The sequence below is a fragment of the Oncorhynchus mykiss genome, chromosome 30 (genome assembly GCF_057628025.1).
Source record: "Oncorhynchus mykiss isolate SJ-2025 chromosome 30, ASM5762802v1, whole genome shotgun sequence".
NCBI classification, from domain to species: domain Eukaryota; kingdom Metazoa; phylum Chordata; class Actinopteri; order Salmoniformes; family Salmonidae; genus Oncorhynchus; species Oncorhynchus mykiss.
In genome coordinates, this window is record NC_143051.1 from 32,228,135 (window position 1) to 32,247,471 (window position 19,337).

Below are 19,337 nucleotides of genomic sequence, written 5' to 3' on the forward strand. Positions count from 1 at the left end.
TTCATGCAGGAACCCAGAGGATATAGGCATTCTCCATCACAGTAGAAGGCTTGTTATCCTTTTTCTAACTAGGCAAGTCAGTTAAGAACAAATCCTTACTTACAATGACGGCCTTCCCGGGAAACAGTGGGTTAACTGTCACGTTCAGGGGCAGAATGACAGATTTTTACCTTGTCAGCTCGGGGATTGGATCCAGCATCTTTCGGTTACTGGCTCAACACTAACCACTAGGCTACCTGCCGCCCCAAATCCACGCCCCTGTCTTCATTTAAAAAGGTATCTGGGACCAACAGAGGCACATCTGTATTCACAGTCATGTGAAATCCATAGATTAGGGTCTAAAGAATGTATTTGAATTGACTGATTGCCTTATATGAACTTTAACTCAGTAATATCGTTGAAATTGTTGGATGTTGCGTTCATTTTTTTTGTACAGTGTAGATACCTACTATTTATCTGCATATTGGCAGATTATTGCTTTCAACTGCTGGTTGCAAAGGTATATCTTTTGGAACAAAGGTAGTAAAGTTTATTAAAATGGTGTAGAATAGATGGGTTGCCACAGGTGTCACCTGCATACACAGGTCTTGACCACCATGTCTTCATGCTTCTTTAGGATCACGTTGTCGTTGTAGAAGAGTCTAGAGATGGGACTGAGCTTGGTGGGAGCGCAGCACGCTTTGGGAACCTCACCCGGCTTCAAAAGGTGAACCTGCCATGAAAAAGTTCAATCAGATTTATTCATACATACACTTTGACATAATCAATGATAATAATATCCTGTTTATAAAATAGGTATGATTATTATGCAGATCCTACAGTGCTCTCCAACCTCAGTGGACTTTGGCTTCGCCCCCCTTGTCTGAATGTGGTCATATGTTTTAACCCTGGTTGTCTGTGCTCCACAAGTCTTTATAGCCCACTGAGCCAAAGCCTAGACTTTCAGAAGTTCAACAACAACTTCCATGAAACAAGCTAAAACATTTCAATGGGCCATTGACCTAGCTAGTGACTTTAAAAAAACATTTGGTATTTTTGTTTTAGATTATTCCAACAACATAGAATATAATTACAATGATGACCAGGAATTTTATAGGATTCTAATGATAACCATAGAGTTCCAAACTAATTTCTATGGCAACACAGCTGTCCATTTTTAAATCAGCAGTTTTATAAAATATGTGTTGCCAAGAGACATCTAACCAATAGAACATCTCAGCGTTCTATTGAACGTTTTCTGTTCGAAAACAAGAACAACTTCAATTTGCTGTTTAACAACAACAAACTTGACTGATTTTTGAGACCTGAGATTGAAAAATCGACTGGAAAATGCCTGGGTGTTTTTCAAGATTGATGGAGAGAGTGCGAGGACGTGGGCAGCCTTCTGCGTCGACAGGTTGTGTAAATTCATTAATGGGTTGTTTTTGTTGTCTTTTTCCGTTTTGCAGGGTTCGCGATCGTCGGGAGGTGGACAGCGACTTCGAAGAGGGTACGTGGAGTTCTAACTTCTTATTTTACCACATTCAGCATTGAAAATGTAATTTGTGAAATGTGTATTTCTGTAATACAGACTTGCAAGCTAACGCTAACTTTAATAATTGTTGCTAAGCGAAGCACTGTTGGACTTTTACTAGTAGTGACGTTACTAGCTAGCTTGATATGTTTTACTTCCTGACAATTGTTTGTTTGTATTCCTGCTACTAATTTTAGAATCAAATGTACTGGATGAGGTCCAGTTGGATGTGCCACTGCTGCCAGTCATCCTTGATGTCCAGGATGCTGCTATCATCCTTGAGGATGTGCCAGATGTACCGACTATCCTTGAGGTACAATTTTCAGAACGTTTTTGGTATTATGTTTGAAAAGTATCCCAGATATTAATTCTAAAAATCTTTGTTGTGCGCTTTAGGAGGCCACTGGTAATTGGCAGTTGATACCGATTAGGTTCAGCCCCCTGTACTGTGGGCCTGTTGTGATCAGAGTAAGAGACCCCCCCCCCCCCCCCCCCACACACATCACTGTTACAATTCCTGTAATTAGCTGTTTCTAACCTGAATGTATTGTAATGTCACCCATATCCTGTGCAGAACCATGCCGGTCCAGTGGCTAAAGCTTGGAGAACTTTCCAGTTCATCAGCCCCATTATCACCTATATGCGTGGGGGATCCCAGGTATGTGTCTTTGTTACTACCTAGTCCTAATCTACATTGCCAGAGTCATGTGATCTTGATGGAAATATGTTACAGCGATGGCTGATGTTGTTTTGTTGATGTTGTTTCTCTCCACAGCAGGTGGTGGTGAGGAGGCACCATGTGAGTAGGGTTCGAGGCCTGGAGACTCAACTGGTGTGGGCCATCTCCAGGGAGACAGCCAGACTTAGTTCAGAGGGCATCCCCTACTGTGCCACCAAGGTTCAGTCCGTCACTTGGATCCTGGTAAGATGTAAATACTACCGAAATAGTACAAGATTAGGCTTTCTTCACTAATTCCATTTGGCCTTAACATATCGTCTCTCTGTCAGTATGTGGCTGGCAGGGTGACCCAGTATGCTTCTCACCTCCGCCATGAGACGTCTGTGGACATGACCCTTGGCTGCTACCAGGTAAATATACATTTTCTTATGTATATTGAACAGAAATTATTGGGTGTTTTTCCTTTAGATATGCTCTGTTTTCTAATAATGCGTGTGTGTGGTAAACAGGTGTGTTGTATGTGTTTTTGGAGCAGCAGACTGATGTCTCGGTGGTGTATGCCACTCTGCACATGGGGCCGGATGGGCTGCTCTCCTCCTCGGCGTGGTCGGAGGCTGCCTCCGTGTCTACGCCCACCAATCAGCAGTTCACGGAGCCAGAGCCTGAGGGCCACAACTGCTATGAGGTCAGATGTTACACACACACACCTACAGTACACATACTATTGACTAGTAGCATTAAGATCCTTCCATTGACCCATTGTTTGTCATGTCATTGCATTGGTCACTGATCTTGAATGTTTGTTCTGTTGTTGTAGGGCTGGGAGGAGGACCTGCTGCCTGAGGAGAGGGAGGTTCCTCTGCTAAAGTGAGTTCCTCTAAATGTCTGTGTAGTCTGGGCTTGCCAGATGCTGAAGGATAGTGGTCACCATGCTGTTATCCCCATTGACCCTAATGGTTGACATGCTCCATTCCCTCCCTCCCACAGCCTCTACCTTACCACCAAGAGAGTGGAGGACATCGCCCTGAGGCTCGTCTCCCTGCGCCAGGCCTTCACTGTGAGTGGACTTCCTTTTTCCTTTTCTCTCTGTGTCTTCTTGTTCTGTCTGTCTCCAAGAGGAAGATGGGTGTCTCACTAATTCTTGCCTCTTCTCTAGACCCTGCTTGGTTCCACCCTGAGCAGGAACCATCTGTTTGTGGCAGGAAAGGTCCTAATGGGCGCACTGGTTCAGGCCCACCACATGGTAACTCCTTATTCATTCAAGGGAAAGAGAGCGTCCTCGATGGGAAATGTGTTCTGTTCACTAACGTCAATGTTCTTTGCTTTGTGATAGGACGAGGCCGAATTCATCCGTGCCTATAACGACTTTGTGGACTACCTGAGTGACCCGTCCAAGCAGATTGACATTGAGAGGGAGCTGGCTGAGGCAAAGGTGAGTTCATTAACTCTTTCAAGTCTCACTTTGAGTTCTTCCACATGCATGTCTTTTATACATCACAGTAGCTGATCTATTTGAAATCATTCCTATTTTCTCCAAACGTGTTTTCTTGTCCTAGATCCATCATGTTAACCTGATAGATGTCCTCTTTGAACTGGTGCTATTTGGGATGATGACAGCTCAGAAGTCCCTGATGGTGGTAAGTAGCATCTCACTGGTACATGTTTCGATGTCTCTCTATTTGTAATTTCACTTAAACTTCTCTCCTCTGTTTCCATTAGCACCCTGGTGGGTTCATGGAGCGTCTGTACGCTCTCCTGTACTCCTTCCTGCCCGTAGCTGCCAGCATTGAGCCAAAGGCCGAGAGATACCTGCTGCTGCTCAATGTAAGATTCAAGAGTTTACTTCCCTATTCCTAGTTTACTTCCTCTTTACTTTGTCATGAATAACAGGGTTTCAATGCCATTTTACGAGGAGTAACTCTCATTGTCTCTCTGCTCTTGATAAGCTAGTAACTTAGAGCCATTATCTATGTGTTGTGTGGTGTTCTCTTCAGGGCGGGCTGATGGCTCTGCTAGATGACATGTTTGGGCAGCAGCTGGCCTGGTACTTTAACCCAGTGTTTCTGGTCACTGAGCTCTCCAGCCTCCTGGAGTACCACCTGGAGAACCTCATGGCCAGCATGTAGTCCTACTGCAGAGATCTGAAAGGCCACATTTCTCTCTCTCTCTCTTTCTCTCAGGAATTGAGGACTTGAAGTGCTTCGCTGAAGCCTGATTAGTTAACACCCATTGAATTAATGTATTCTCTTGTTTTCTCTCCCCACAGGATTCTTGCGACACTTTGCCACCACACAGGGGTCTAGACACAAATGCACTATATTACTTTGCACTGAATTTTACATTTCTAAATAAAATAACTAGTAGTTCAAAAGCATTTGTCTCTGTCTTTTCATTTACTTGATTATTTCATCACTATTTCCTATTCCTGGAGTTATGAGGCTAATATTACACTATTACATGAACAATTATGCATTATTCTTTTCATATGGAGATGAAAAACAAAGTATAGGTGATTTACAGGTACTACAGGCCCACACTTTATGGCTTTGAATTGTGATGTGTGATTCTGTACTATTTAAAAATATGTAGGCCTACATACACGGAGTTTACAAAACATTAAGAACACCTTCCTAACATTGAGTTGCTCCCCCTGTTGCTCAGAACAGACTCAATTTGCCGGGACATGAACTCTACAAGGTGTCCACAGGGATGCTGGCCCATGTTCACTCCAATGATTCCCACAGTGGTGGACCATTCTTTTTACACCTACTACCTTACACCGTTCAAAGGCACTTAAATATTTTGTCTTGCCCATTTACCCTCTGAATGGCACACATACACAATCCACGTCTCAATTGTGTCAATGCTTAAAAATCTTTCTTTAACCTGTCTCCTTCCCTTCATCTACACTGATTGAAGTGGATTGAACAAGTGACATCAGTACGGGATCATAGCTTTCACCTGGATTTACCTGGTCAGTCTGTCATGGAAAGAGCAGGTATAGTATAAAGTCGACCACTAGAGGGCACAATTGCTTCAGTCTTGAATGTAACTTCTCACTATCGGTACTCTACATTAAGAGTCTGCCATTGTAGACTCAGGTATCTTGGGTGTTTTTGTTTCAATTTGCCATATTTCCCATTAATGTCGGAGCCATTTAGCATCTTTCCAACTGAAAACAATGTTAGCGTTCATGTGAGTGGGTGTAGTAGTGCATACTGACCACTAGTTGGATCATAGCGTGGTTAGTGGTGTTCATGCAGGAACCCAGAGGATATAGGCATTCTCCATCACAGTAGAAGGCTTGTTATCCTTTTTCTAACTAGGCAAGTCAGTTAAGAACAAATCCTTACTTACAATGACGGCCTTCCCGGGAAACAGTGGGTTAACTGTCACGTTCAGGGGCAGAATGACAGATTTTTACCTTGTCAGCTCGGGGATTGGATCCAGCATCTTTCGGTTACTGGCTCAACACTAACCACTAGGCTACCTGCCGCCCCAAATCCACGCCCCTGTCTTCATTTAAAAAGGTATCTGGGACCAACAGAGGCACATCTGTATTCACAGTCATGTGAAATCCATAGATTAGGGTCTAAAGAATGTATTTGAATTGACTGATTGCCTTATATGAACTTTAACTCAGTAATATCGTTGAAATTGTTGGATGTTGCGTTCATTTTTTTTGTACAGTGTAGATACCTACTATTTATCTGCATATTGGCAGATTATTGCTTTCAACTGCTGGTTGCAAAGGTATATCTTTTGGAACAAAGGTAGTAAAGTTTATTAAAATGGTGTAGAATAGATGGGTTGCCACAGGTGTCACATGCATACACAGGTCTTGACCACCATGTCTTCATGCTTCTTTAGGATCACGTTGTCGTTGTAGAAGAGTCTAGAGATGGGACTGAGCTTGGTGGGAGCGCAGCACGCTTTGGGAACCTCACCCGGCTTCAAAAGGTGAACCTGCCATGAGTAAGTTCAATCAGATTTATTCATACATACACTTTGACATAATCAATGATAATAATATCCTGTTTATAAAATAGGTATGATTATTATGCAGATCCTACAGTGCTCTCCAACCTCAGTGGACTTTGGCTTCGCCCCCCTTGTCTGAATGTGGTCATATGTTTTAACCCTGGTTGTCTGTGCTCCACAAGTCTTTATAGCCCACTGAGCCAAAGCCTAGACTTTCAGAAGTTCAACAACAACTTCCATGAAACAAGCTAAAACATTTCAATGGGCCATTGACCTAGCTAGTGACTTTAAAAAAACATTTGGTATTTTTGTTTTAGATTATTCCAACAACATAGAATATAATTACAATGATGACCAGGAATTTTATAGGATTCTAATGATAACCATAGAGTTCCAAACTAATTTCTATGGCAACACAGCTGTCCATTTTTAAATCAGCAGTTTTATAAAATATGTGTTGCCAAGAGACATCTAACCAATAGAACATCTCAGCGTTCTATTGAACGTTTTCTGTTCGAAAACAAGAACAACTTCAATTTGCTGTTTAACAACAACAAACTTGACTGATTTTTGAGACCTGAGATTGAAAAATCGACTGGAAAATGCCTGGGTGTTTTTCAAGATTGATGGAGAGAGTGCGAGGACGTGGGCAGCCTTCTGCGTCGACAGGTTGTGTAAATTCATTAATGGGTTGTTTTTGTTGTCTTTTTCCGTTTTGCAGGGTTCGCGATCGTCGGGAGGTGGACAGCGACTTCGAAGAGGGTACGCGGAGTTCTAACTTCTTATTTTACCACATTCAGCATTGAAAATGTAATTTGTGAAATGTGTATTTCTGTAATACAGACTTGCAAGCTAACGCTAACTTTAATAATTGTTGCTAAGCGAAGCACTGTTGGACTTTTACTAGTAGTGACGTTACTAGCTAGCTTGATATGTTTTACTTCCTGACAATTGTTTGTTTGTATTCCTGCTACTAATTTTAGAATCAAATGTACTGGATGAGGTCCAGTTGGATGTGCCACTGCTGCCAGTCATCCTTGATGTCCAGGATGCTGCTATCATCCTTGAGGATGTGCCAGATGTACCGACTATCCTTGAGGTACAATTTTCAGAACGTTTTTGGTATTATGTTTGAAAAGTATCCCAGATATTAATTCTAAAAATCTTTGTTGTGTGCTTTAGGAGGCCACTGGTAATTGGCAGTTGATACCGATTAGGTTCAGCCCCCTGTACTGTGGGCCTGTTGTGATCAGAGTAAGAGACCCCCCCCCCCACACACATCACTGTTACAATTCCTGTAATTAGCTGTTTCTAACCTGAATGTATTGTAATGTCACCCATATCCTGTGCAGAACCATGCCGGTCCAGTGGCTAAAGCTTGGAGAACTTTCCAGTTCATCAGCCCCATTATCACCTATATACGTGGGGGATCCCAGGTATGTGTCTTTGTTACTACCGAGTCCTAATCTACATTGCCAGAGTCATGTGATCTTGATGGAAATATGTTACAGCGATGGCTGATGTTGTTTTGTTGATGTTGTTTCTCTCCACAGCAGGTGGTGGTGAGGAGGCACCATGTGAGTAGGGTTCGAGGCCTGGAGACTCAACTGGTGTGGGCCATCTCCAGGGAGACAGCCAGACTTAGTTCAGAGGGCATCCCCTACTGTGCCACCAAGGTTCAGTCCGTCACTTGGATCCTGGTAAGATGTAAATACTACCGAAATAGTACAAGATTAGGCTTTCTTCACTTATTCCATTTGGCCTTAACATATCGTCTCTCTCTGTCAGTATGTGGCTGGCAGGGTGACCCAGTATGCTTCTCACCTCCGCCATGAGACGTCTGTGGACATGACCCTTGGCTGCTACCAGGTAAATATACATTTTCTTATGTATATTGAACAGAAATTATTGGGTGTTTTTCCTTTAGATATGCTCTGTTTTCTAATAATGCGTGTGTGTGGTAAACAGGTGTGTTGTATGTGTTTTTGGAGCAGCAGACTGATGTCTCGGTGGTGTATGCCACTCTGCACATGGGGCCGGATGGGCTGCTCTCCTCCTCGGCGTGGTCGGAGGCTGCCTCCGTGTCTACGCCCACCAATCAGCAGTTCACGGAGCCAGAGCCTGAGGGCCACAACTGCTATGAGGTCAGATGTTACACACACACACCTACAGTACACATACTATTGACTAGTAGCATTAAGATCCTTCCATTGACCCATTGTTTGTCATGTCATTGCATTGGTCACTGATCTTGAATGTTTGTTCTGTTGTTGTAGGGCTGGGAGGAGGACCTGCTGCCTGAGGAGAGGGAGGTTCCTCTGCTAAAGTGAGTTCCTCTAAATGTCTGTGTAGTCTGGGCTTGCCAGATGCTGAAGGATAGTGGTCACCATGCTGTTATCCCCATTGACCCTAATGGTTGACATGCTCCATTCCCTCCCTCCCACAGCCTCTACCTTACCACCAAGAGAGTGGAGGACATCGCCCTGAGGCTCGTCTCCCTGCGCCAGGCCTTCACTGTGAGTGGACTTCCTTTTTCCTTTTCTCTCTGTGTCTTCTTGTTCTGTCTGTCTCCAAGAGGAAGATGGGTGTCTCACTAATTCTTGCCTCTTCTCTAGACCCTGCTTGGTTCCACCCTGAGCAGGAACCATCTGTTTGTGGCAGGAAAGGTCCTAATGGGCGCACTGGTTCAGGCCCACCACATGGTAACTCCTTATTCATTCAAGGGAAAGAGAGCGTCCTCGATGGGAAATGTGTTCTGTTCACTAACGTCAATGTTCTTTGCTTTGTGATAGGACGAGGCCGAATTCATCCGTGCCTATAACGACTTTGTGGACTACCTGAGTGACCCCTCCAAGCAGATTGACATTGAGAGGGAGCTGGCTGAGGCAAAGGTGAGTTCATTAACTCTTTCAAGTCTCACTTTGAGTTCTTCCACATGCATGTCTTTTATACATCACAGTAGCTGATCTATTTGAAATCATTCCTATTTTCTCCAAACGTGTTTTCTTGTCCTAGATCCATCATGTTAACCTGATAGATGTCCTCTTTGAACTGGTGCTATTTGGGATGATGACAGCTCAGAAGTCCCTGATGGTGGTAAGTAGCATCTCACTGGTACATGTTTCGATGTCTCTCTATTTGTAATTTCACTTAAACTTCTCTCCTCTGTTTCCATTAGCACCCTGGTGGGTTCATGGAGCGTCTGTACGCTCTCCTGTACTCCTTCCTGCCCGTAGCTGCCAGCATTGAGCCAAAGGCCGAGAGATACCTGCTGCTGCTCAATGTAAGATTCAAGAGTTTACTTCCCTATTCCTAGTTTACTTCCTCTTTACTTTGTCATGAATAACAGGGTTTCAATGCCATTTTACGAGGAGTAACTCTCATTGTCTCTCTGCTCTTGATAAGCTAGTAACTTAGAGCCATTATCTATGTGTTGTGTGGTGTTCTCTTCAGGGCGGGCTGATGGCTCTGCTAGATGACATGTTTGGGCAGCAGCTGGCCTGGTACTTTAACCCAGTGTTTCTGGTCACTGAGCTCTCCAGCCTCCTGGAGTACCACCTGGAGAACCTCATGGCCAGCATGTAGTCCTACTGCAGAGATCTGAAAGGCCACATTTCTCTCTCTCTCTCTTTCTCTCAGGAATTGAGGACTTGAAGTGCTTCGCTGAAGCCTGATTAGTTAACACCCATTGAATTAATGTATTCTCTTGTTTTCTCTCCCCACAGGATTCTTGCGACACTTTGCCACCACACAGGGGTCTAGACACAAATGCACTATATTACTTTGCACTGAATTTTACATTTCTAAATAAAATAACTAGTAGTTCAAAAGCATTTGTCTCTGTCTTTTCATTTACTTGATTATTTCATCACTATTTCCTATTCCTGGAGTTATGAGGCTAATATTACACTATTACATGAACAATTATGCATTATTCTTTTCATATGGAGATGAAAAACAAAGTATAGGTGATTTACAGGTACTACAGGCCCACACTTTATGGCTTTGAATTGTGATGTGTGATTCTGTACTATTTAAAAATATGTAGGCCTACATACACGGAGTTTACAAAACATTAAGAACACCTTCCTAACATTGAGTTGCTCCCCCTGTTGCTCAGAACAGACTCAATTTGCCGGGACATGAACTCTACAAGGTGTCCACAGGGATGCTGGCCCATGTTCACTCCAATGATTCCCACAGTGGTGGACCATTCTTTTTACACCTACTACCTTACACCGTTCAAAGGCACTTAAATATTTTGTCTTGCCCATTTACCCTCTGAATGGCACACATACACAATCCACGTCTCAATTGTGTCAATGCTTAAAAATCTTTCTTTAACCTGTCTCCTTCCCTTCATCTACACTGATTGAAGTGGATTGAACAAGTGACATCAGTACGGGATCATAGCTTTCACCTGGATTTACCTGGTCAGTCTGTCATGGAAAGAGCAGGTATAGTATAAAGTCGACCACTAGAGGGCACAATTGCTTCAGTCTTGAATGTAACTTCTCACTATCGGTACTCTACATTAAGAGTCTGCCATTGTAGACTCAGGTATCTTGGGTGTTTTTGTTTCAATTTGCCATATTTCCCATTAATGTCGGAGCCATTTAGCATCTTTCCAACTGAAAACAATGTTAGCGTTCATGTGAGTGGGTGTAGTAGTGCATACTGACCACTAGTTGGATCATAGCGTGGTTAGTGGTGTTCATGCAGGAACCCAGAGGATATAGGCATTCTCCATCACAGTAGAAGGCTTGTTATCCTTTTTCTAACTAGGCAAGTCAGTTAAGAACAAATCCTTACTTACAATGACGGCCTTCCCGGGAAACAGTGGGTTAACTGTCACGTTCAGGGGCAGAATGACAGATTTTTACCTTGTCAGCTCGGGGATTGGATCCAGCATCTTTCGGTTACTGGCTCAACACTAACCACTAGGCTACCTGCCGCCCCAAATCCACGCCCCTGTCTTCATTTAAAAAGGTATCTGGGACCAACAGAGGCACATCTGTATTCACAGTCATGTGAAATCCATAGATTAGGGTCTAAAGAATGTATTTGAATTGACTGATTGCCTTATATGAACTTTAACTCAGTAATATCGTTGAAATTGTTGGATGTTGCGTTCATTTTTTTTGTACAGTGTAGATACCTACTATTTATCTGCATATTGGCAGATTATTGCTTTCAACTGCTGGTTGCAAAGGTATATCTTTTGGAACAAAGGTAGTAAAGTTTATTAAAATGGTGTAGAATAGATGGGTTGCCACAGGTGTCACATGCATACACAGGTCTTGACCACCATGTCTTCATGCTTCTTTAGGATCACGTTGTCGTTGTAGAAGAGTCTAGAGATGGGACTGAGCTTGGTGGGAGCGCAGCACGCTTTGGGAACCTCACCCGGCTTCAAAAGGTGAACCTGCCATGAGTAAGTTCAATCAGATTTATTCATACATACACTTTGACATAATCAATGATAATAATATCCTGTTTATAAAATAGGTATGATTATTATGCAGATCCTACAGTGCTCTCCAACCTCAGTGGACTTTGGCTTCGCCCCCCTTGTCTGAATGTGGTCATATGTTTTAACCCTGGTTGTCTGTGCTCCACAAGTCTTTATAGCCCACTGAGCCAAAGCCTAGACTTTCAGAAGTTCAACAACAACTTCCATGAAACAAGCTAAAACATTTCAATGGGCCATTGACCTAGCTAGTGACTTTAAAAAAACATTTGGTATTTTTGTTTTAGATTATTCCAACAACATAGAATATAATTACAATGATGACCAGGAATTTTATAGGATTCTAATGATAACCATAGAGTTCCAAACTAATTTCTATGGCAACACAGCTGTCCATTTTTAAATCAGCAGTTTTATAAAATATGTGTTGCCAAGAGACATCTAACCAATAGAACATCTCAGCGTTCTATTGAACGTTTTCTGTTCGAAAACAAGAACAACTTCAATTTGCTGTTTAACAACAACAAACTTGACTGATTTTTGAGACCTGAGATTGAAAAATCGACTGGAAAATGCCTGGGTGTTTTTCAAGATTGATGGAGAGAGTGCGAGGACGTGGGCAGCCTTCTGCGTCGACAGGTTGTGTAAATTCATTAATGGGTTGTTTTTGTTGTCTTTTTCCGTTTTGCAGGGTTCGCGATCGTCGGGAGGTGGACAGCGACTTCGAAGAGGGTACGCGGAGTTCTAACTTCTTATTTTACCACATTCAGCATTGAAAATGTAATTTGTGAAATGTGTATTTCTGTAATACAGACTTGCAAGCTAACGCTAACTTTAATAATTGTTGCTAAGCGAAGCACTGTTGGACTTTTACTAGTAGTGACGTTACTAGCTAGCTTGATATGTTTTACTTCCTGACAATTGTTTGTTTGTATTCCTGCTACTAATTTTAGAATCAAATGTACTGGATGAGGTCCAGTTGGATGTGCCACTGCTGCCAGTCATCCTTGATGTCCAGGATGCTGCTATCATCCTTGAGGATGTGCCAGATGTACCGACTATCCTTGAGGTACAATTTTCAGAACGTTTTTGGTATTATGTTTGAAAAGTATCCCAGATATTAATTCTAAAAATCTTTGTTGTGTGCTTTAGGAGGCCACTGGTAATTGGCAGTTGATACCGATTAGGTTCAGCCCCCTGTACTGTGGGCCTGTTGTGATCAGAGTAAGAGACCCCCCCCCCCACACACATCACTGTTACAATTCCTGTAATTAGCTGTTTCTAACCTGAATGTATTGTAATGTCACCCATATCCTGTGCAGAACCATGCCGGTCCAGTGGCTAAAGCTTGGAGAACTTTCCAGTTCATCAGCCCCATTATCACCTATATACGTGGGGGATCCCAGGTATGTGTCTTTGTTACTACCGAGTCCTAATCTACATTGCCAGAGTCATGTGATCTTGATGGAAATATGTTACAGCGATGGCTGATGTTGTTTTGTTGATGTTGTTTCTCTCCACAGCAGGTGGTGGTGAGGAGGCACCATGTGAGTAGGGTTCGAGGCCTGGAGACTCAACTGGTGTGGGCCATCTCCAGGGAGACAGCCAGACTTAGTTCAGAGGGCATCCCCTACTGTGCCACCAAGGTTCAGTCCGTCACTTGGATCCTGGTAAGATGTAAATACTACCGAAATAGTACAAGATTAGGCTTTCTTCACTTATTCCATTTGGCCTTAACATATCGTCTCTCTCTGTCAGTATGTGGCTGGCAGGGTGACCCAGTATGCTTCTCACCTCCGCCATGAGACGTCTGTGGACATGACCCTTGGCTGCTACCAGGTAAATATACATTTTCTTATGTATATTGAACAGAAATTATTGGGTGTTTTTCCTTTAGATATGCTCTGTTTTCTAATAATGCGTGTGTGTGGTAAACAGGTGTGTTGTATGTGTTTTTGGAGCAGCAGACTGATGTCTCGGTGGTGTATGCCACTCTGCACATGGGGCCGGATGGGCTGCTCTCCTCCTCGGCGTGGTCGGAGGCTGCCTCCGTGTCTACGCCCACCAATCAGCAGTTCACGGAGCCAGAGCCTGAGGGCCACAACTGCTATGAGGTCAGATGTTACACACACACACCTACAGTACACATACTATTGACTAGTAGCATTAAGATCCTTCCATTGACCCATTGTTTGTCATGTCATTGCATTGGTCACTGATCTTGAATGTTTGTTCTGTTGTTGTAGGGCTGGGAGGAGGACCTGCTGCCTGAGGAGAGGGAGGTTCCTCTGCTAAAGTGAGTTCCTCTAAATGTCTGTGTAGTCTGGGCTTGCCAGATGCTGAAGGATAGTGGTCACCATGCTGTTATCCCCATTGACCCTAATGGTTGACATGCTCCATTCCCTCCCTCCCACAGCCTCTACCTTACCACCAAGAGAGTGGAGGACATCGCCCTGAGGCTCGTCTCCCTGCGCCAGGCCTTCACTGTGAGTGGACTTCCTTTTTCCTTTTCTCTCTGTGTCTTCTTGTTCTGTCTGTCTCCAAGAGGAAGATGGGTGTCTCACTAATTCTTGCCTCTTCTCTAGACCCTGCTTGGTTCCACCCTGAGCAGGAACCATCTGTTTGTGGCAGGAAAGGTCCTAATGGGCGCACTGGTTCAGGCCCACCACATGGTAACTCCTTATTCATTCAAGGGAAAGAGAGCGTCCTCGATGGGAAATGTGTTCTGTTCACTAACGTCAATGTTCTTTGCTTTGTGATAGGACGAGGCCGAATTCATCCGTGCCTATAACGACTTTGTGGACTACCTGAGTGACCCCTCCAAGCAGATTGACATTGAGAGGGAGCTGGCTGAGGCAAAGGTGAGTTCATTAACTCTTTCAAGTCTCACTTTGAGTTCTTCCACATGCATGTCTTTTATACATCACAGTAGCTGATCTATTTGAAATCATTCCTATTTTCTCCAAACGTGTTTTCTTGTCCTAGATCCATCATGTTAACCTGATAGATGTCCTCTTTGAACTGGTGCTATTTGGGATGATGACAGCTCAGAAGTCCCTGATGGTGGTAAGTAGCATCTCACTGGTACATGTTTCGATGTCTCTCTATTTGTAATTTCACTTAAACTTCTCTCCTCTGTTTCCATTAGCACCCTGGTGGGTTCATGGAGCGTCTGTACGCTCTCCTGTACTCCTTCCTGCCCGTAGCTGCCAGCATTGAGCCAAAGGCCGAGAGATACCTGCTGCTGCTCAATGTAAGATTCAAGAGTTTACTTCCCTATTCCTAGTTTACTTCCTCTTTACTTTGTCATGAATAACAGGGTTTCAATGCCATTTTACGAGGAGTAACTCTCATTGTCTCTCTGCTCTTGATAAGCTAGTAACTTAGAGCCATTATCTATGTGTTGTGTGGTGTTCTCTTCAGGGCGGGCTGATGGCTCTGCTAGATGACATGTTTGGGCAGCAGCTGGCCTGGTACTTTAACCCAGTGTTTCTGGTCACTGAGCTCTCCAGCCTCCTGGAGTACCACCTGGAGAACCTCATGGCCAGCATGTAGTCCTACTGCAGAGATCTGAAAGGCCACATTTCTCTCTCTCTCTCTTTCTCTCAGGAATTGAGGACTTGAAGTGCTTCGCTGAAGCCTGATTAGTTAACACCCATTGAATTAATGTATTCTCTTGTTTTCTCTCCCCACAGGATTCTTGCGACACTTTGCCACCACACAGGGGTCTAGACACAAATGCACTATATTACTTTGCACTGAATTTTACATTTCTAAATAAAATAACTAGTAGTTCAAAAGCATTTGTCTCTGTCTTTTCATTTACTTGATTATTTCATCACTATTTCCTATTCCTGGAGTTATGAGGCTAATATTACACTATTACATGAACAATTATGCATTATTCTTTTCATATGGAGATGAAAAACAAAGTATAGGTGATTTACAGGTACTACAGGCCCACACTTTATGGCTTTGAATTGTGATGTGTGATTCTGTACTATTTAAAAATATGTAGGCCTACATACACGGAGTTTACAAAACATTAAGAACACCTTCCTAACATTGAGTTGCTCCCCCTGTTGCTCAGAACAGACTCAATTTGCCGGGACATGAACTCTACAAGGTGTCCACAGGGATGCTGGCCCATGTTCACTCCAATGATTCCCACAGTGGTGGACCATTCTTTTTACACCTACTACCTTACACCGTTCAAAGGCACTTAAATATTTTGTCTTGCCCATTTACCCTCTGAATGGCACACATACACAATCCACGTCTCAATTGTGTCAATGCTTAAAAATCTTTCTTTAACCTGTCTCCTTCCCTTCATCTACACTGATTGAAGTGGATTGAACAAGTGACATCAGTACGGGATCATAGCTTTCACCTGGATTTACCTGGTCAGTCTGTCATGGAAAGAGCAGGTATAGTATAAAGTCGACCACTAGAGGGCACAATTGCTTCAGTCTTGAATGTAACTTCTCACTATCGGTACTCTACAGTCTGCCATTGTAGACTCAGGTATCTTGGGTGTTTTTGTTTCAATTTGCCATATTTCCCATTAATGTCGGAGCCATTTAGCATCTTTCCAACTGAAAACAATGTTAGCGTTCATGTGAGTGGGTGTAGTAGTGCATACTGACCACTAGTTGGATCATAGCGTGGTTAGTGGTGTTCATGCAGGAACCCAGAGGATATAGGCATTCTCCATCACAGTAGAAGGCTTGTTATCCTTTTTCTAACTAGGCAAGTCAGTTAAGAACAAATCCTTACTTACAATGACGGCCTTCCCGGGAAACAGTGGGTTAACTGTCACGTTCAGGGGCAGAATGACAGATTTTTACCTTGTCAGCTCGGGGATTGGATCCAGCATCTTTCGGTTACTGGCTCAACACTAACCACTAGGCTACCTGCCGCCCCAAATCCACGCCCCTGTCTTCATTTAAAAAGGTATCTGGGACCAACAGAGGCACATCTGTATTCACAGTCATGTGAAATCCATAGATTAGGGTCTAAAGAATGTATTTGAATTGACTGATTGCCTTATATGAACTTTAACTCAGTAATATCGTTGAAATTGTTGGATGTTGCGTTCATTTTTTTTGTACAGTGTAGATACCTACTATTTATCTGCATATTGGCAGATTATTGCTTTCAACTGCTGGTTGCAAAGGTATATCTTTTGGAACAAAGGTAGTAAAGTTTATTAAAATGGTGTAGAATAGATGGGTTGCCACAGGTGTCACATGCATACACAGGTCTTGACCACCATGTCTTCATGCTTCTTTAGGATCACGTTGTCGTTGTAGAAGAGTCTAGAGATGGGACTGAGCTTGGTGGGAGCGCAGCACGCTTTGGGAACCTCACCCGGCTTCAAAAGGTGAACCTGCCATGAAAAAGTTCAATCAGATTTATTCATACATACACTTTGACATAATCAATGATAATAATATCCTGTTTATAAAATAGGTATGATTATTATGCAGATCCTACAGTGCTCTCCAACCTCAGTGGACTTTGGCTTCGCCCCCCTTGTCTGAATGTGGTCATATGTTTTAACCCTGGTTGTCTGTGCTCCACAAGTCTTTATAGCCCACTGAGCCAAAGCCTAGACTTTCAGAAGTTCAACAACAACTTCCATGAAACAAGCTAAAACATTTCAATGGGCCATTGACCTAGCTAGTGACTTTAAAAAAACATTTGGTATTTTTGTTTTAGATTATTCCAACAACATAGAATATAATTACAATGATGACCAGAAATTTTATAGGATTCTAATGATAACCATAGAGTTCCAAACTAATTTCTATGGCAACACAGCTGTCCATTTTTAAATCAGCAGTTTTATAAAATATGTGTTGCCAAGAGACATCTAACCAATAGAACATCTCAGCGTTCTATTGAACGTTTTCTGTTCGAAAACAAGAACAACTTCAATTTGCTGTTTAACAACAACAAACTTGACTGATTTTTGAGACCTGAGATTGAAAAATCGACTGGAAAATGCCTGGGTGTTTTTCAAGATTGATGGAGAGAGTGCGAGGACGTGGGCAGCCTTCTGCGTCGACAGGTTGTGTAAATTCATTAATGGGTTGTTTTTGTTGTCTTTTTCCGTTTTGCAGGGTTCGCGATCGTCGGGAGGTGGACAGCGACTTCGAAGAGGGTACGTGGAGTTCTAACTTCTTATTTTACCACATTCAGCATTGAAAATGTAATTTGTGAAATGTGTATTTCTGTAATACAGACTTGCAAGCTAACGCTAACTTTAATAATTGTTGCTAAGCGAAGCACTGTTGGACTTTTACTAGTAGTGACGTTACTAGCTAGCTTGATATGTTTTACTTCCTGACAATTGTTTGTTTGTATTCCTGCTACTAATTTTAGAATCAAATGTACTGGATGAGGTCCAGTTGGATGTGCCACTGCTGCCAGTCATCCTTGATGTCCAGGATGCTGCTATCATCCTTGAGGATGTGCCAGATGTACCGACTATCCTTGAGGTACAATTTTCAGAACGTTTTTGGTATTATGTTTGAAAAGTATCCCAGATATTAATTCTAAAAATCTTTGTTGAGTGCTTTAGGAGGCCACTGGTAATTGGCAGTTGATACCGATTAGGTTCAGCCCCCTGTACTGTGGGCCTGTTGTGATCAGAGTAAGAGACCCCCCCCCCCACACACATCACTGTTACAATTCCTGTAATTAGCTGTTTCTAACCTGAATGTATTGTAATGTCACCCATATCCTGTGCAGAACCATGCCGGTCCAGTGGCTAAAGCTTGGAGAACTTTCCAGTTCATCAGCCCCATTATCACCTATATGCGTGGGGGATCCCAGGTATGTGTCTTTGTTACTACCTAGTCCTAATCTACATTGCCAGAGTCATGTGATCTTGATGGAAATATGTTACAGCGATGGCTGATGTTGTTTTGTTGATGTTGTTTCTCTCCACAGCAGGTGGTGGTGAGGAGGCACCATGTGAGTAGGGTTCGAGGCCTGGAGACTCAACTGGTGTGGGCCATCTCCAGGGAGACAGCCAGACTTAGTTCAGAGGGCATCCCCTACTGTGCCACCAAGGTTCAGTCCGTCACTTGGATCCTGGTAAGATGTAAATACTACCGAAATAGTACAAGATTAGGCTTTCTTCACTAATTCCACTCCTTATTCATTCAAGGGAAAGAGAGCGTCCTCGATGGGAAATGTGTTCTGTTCACTAACGTCAATGCTCTTTGCTTTGTGATAGGACGAGGCCGAATTCATCCGTGCCTATAACGACTTTGTGGACTACCTGAGTGACCCCTCCAAGCAGATTGACATTGAGAGGGAGCTGGCTGAGGCAAAGGTGAGTTCATTAACTCTTTCAAGTCTCACTTTGAGTTCTTCCACATGCATGTCTTTTATACATCACAGTAGCTGATCTATTTGAAATCATTCCTATTTTCTCCAAACGTGTTTCCTTGTCCTAGATCCATCATGTTAACCTGATAGATGTCCTCTTTGAACTGGTGCTATTTGGGATGATGACAGCTCAGAAGTCCCTGATGGTGGTAAGTAGCATCTCACTGGTACATGTTTCGATGTCTCTCTATTTGTAATTTCACTTAAACTTCTCTCCTCTGTTTCCATTAGCACCCTGGTGGGTTCATGGAGCGTCTGTACGCTCTCCTGTACTCCTTCCTGCCCGTAGCTGC

At 43.1% G+C, this 19,337-nt stretch overlaps 3 protein-coding genes across 3 annotated transcripts; all 3 read left to right on the plus strand.

The window, feature by feature from the left end:
* Positions 1–1,182: 1,182 nt before the first annotated feature.
* On the plus strand, positions 1,183–4,171 carry LOC118946529 (uncharacterized). Its single transcript, XM_090228426.1, has 13 exons — positions 1,183–1,489; positions 1,711–1,799; positions 1,913–1,981; positions 2,088–2,171; positions 2,289–2,435; positions 2,522–2,602; positions 2,728–2,877; positions 3,010–3,059; positions 3,180–3,249; positions 3,349–3,435; positions 3,526–3,624; positions 3,749–3,829; positions 3,912–4,171. The coding sequence occupies exons 1-13, from the start codon at positions 1,330–1,332 to the stop codon at positions 4,047–4,049; spliced, it is 1,305 nt and encodes a 434-aa protein (XP_090084552.1). The 5' UTR covers positions 1,183–1,329; the 3' UTR covers positions 4,050–4,171.
* Positions 4,172–8,113: 3,942 nt separating this feature from the next.
* Positions 8,114–8,962, plus strand: LOC110488310 (uncharacterized). The gene is made up of 4 exons (XM_090228347.1): positions 8,114–8,317; positions 8,450–8,499; positions 8,620–8,689; positions 8,789–8,962. The coding sequence occupies exons 1-4, from the start codon at positions 8,204–8,206 to the stop codon at positions 8,960–8,962; spliced, it is 408 nt and encodes a 135-aa protein (XP_090084473.1). The 5' UTR covers positions 8,114–8,203.
* Positions 8,963–13,553: 4,591 nt separating this feature from the next.
* LOC118946466 (uncharacterized) lies at positions 13,554–14,402 on the plus strand. Its single transcript, XM_090228348.1, has 4 exons — positions 13,554–13,757; positions 13,890–13,939; positions 14,060–14,129; positions 14,229–14,402. The coding sequence occupies exons 1-4, from the start codon at positions 13,644–13,646 to the stop codon at positions 14,400–14,402; spliced, it is 408 nt and encodes a 135-aa protein (XP_090084474.1). The 5' UTR covers positions 13,554–13,643.
* Positions 14,403–19,337: the final 4,935 nt, after the last annotated feature.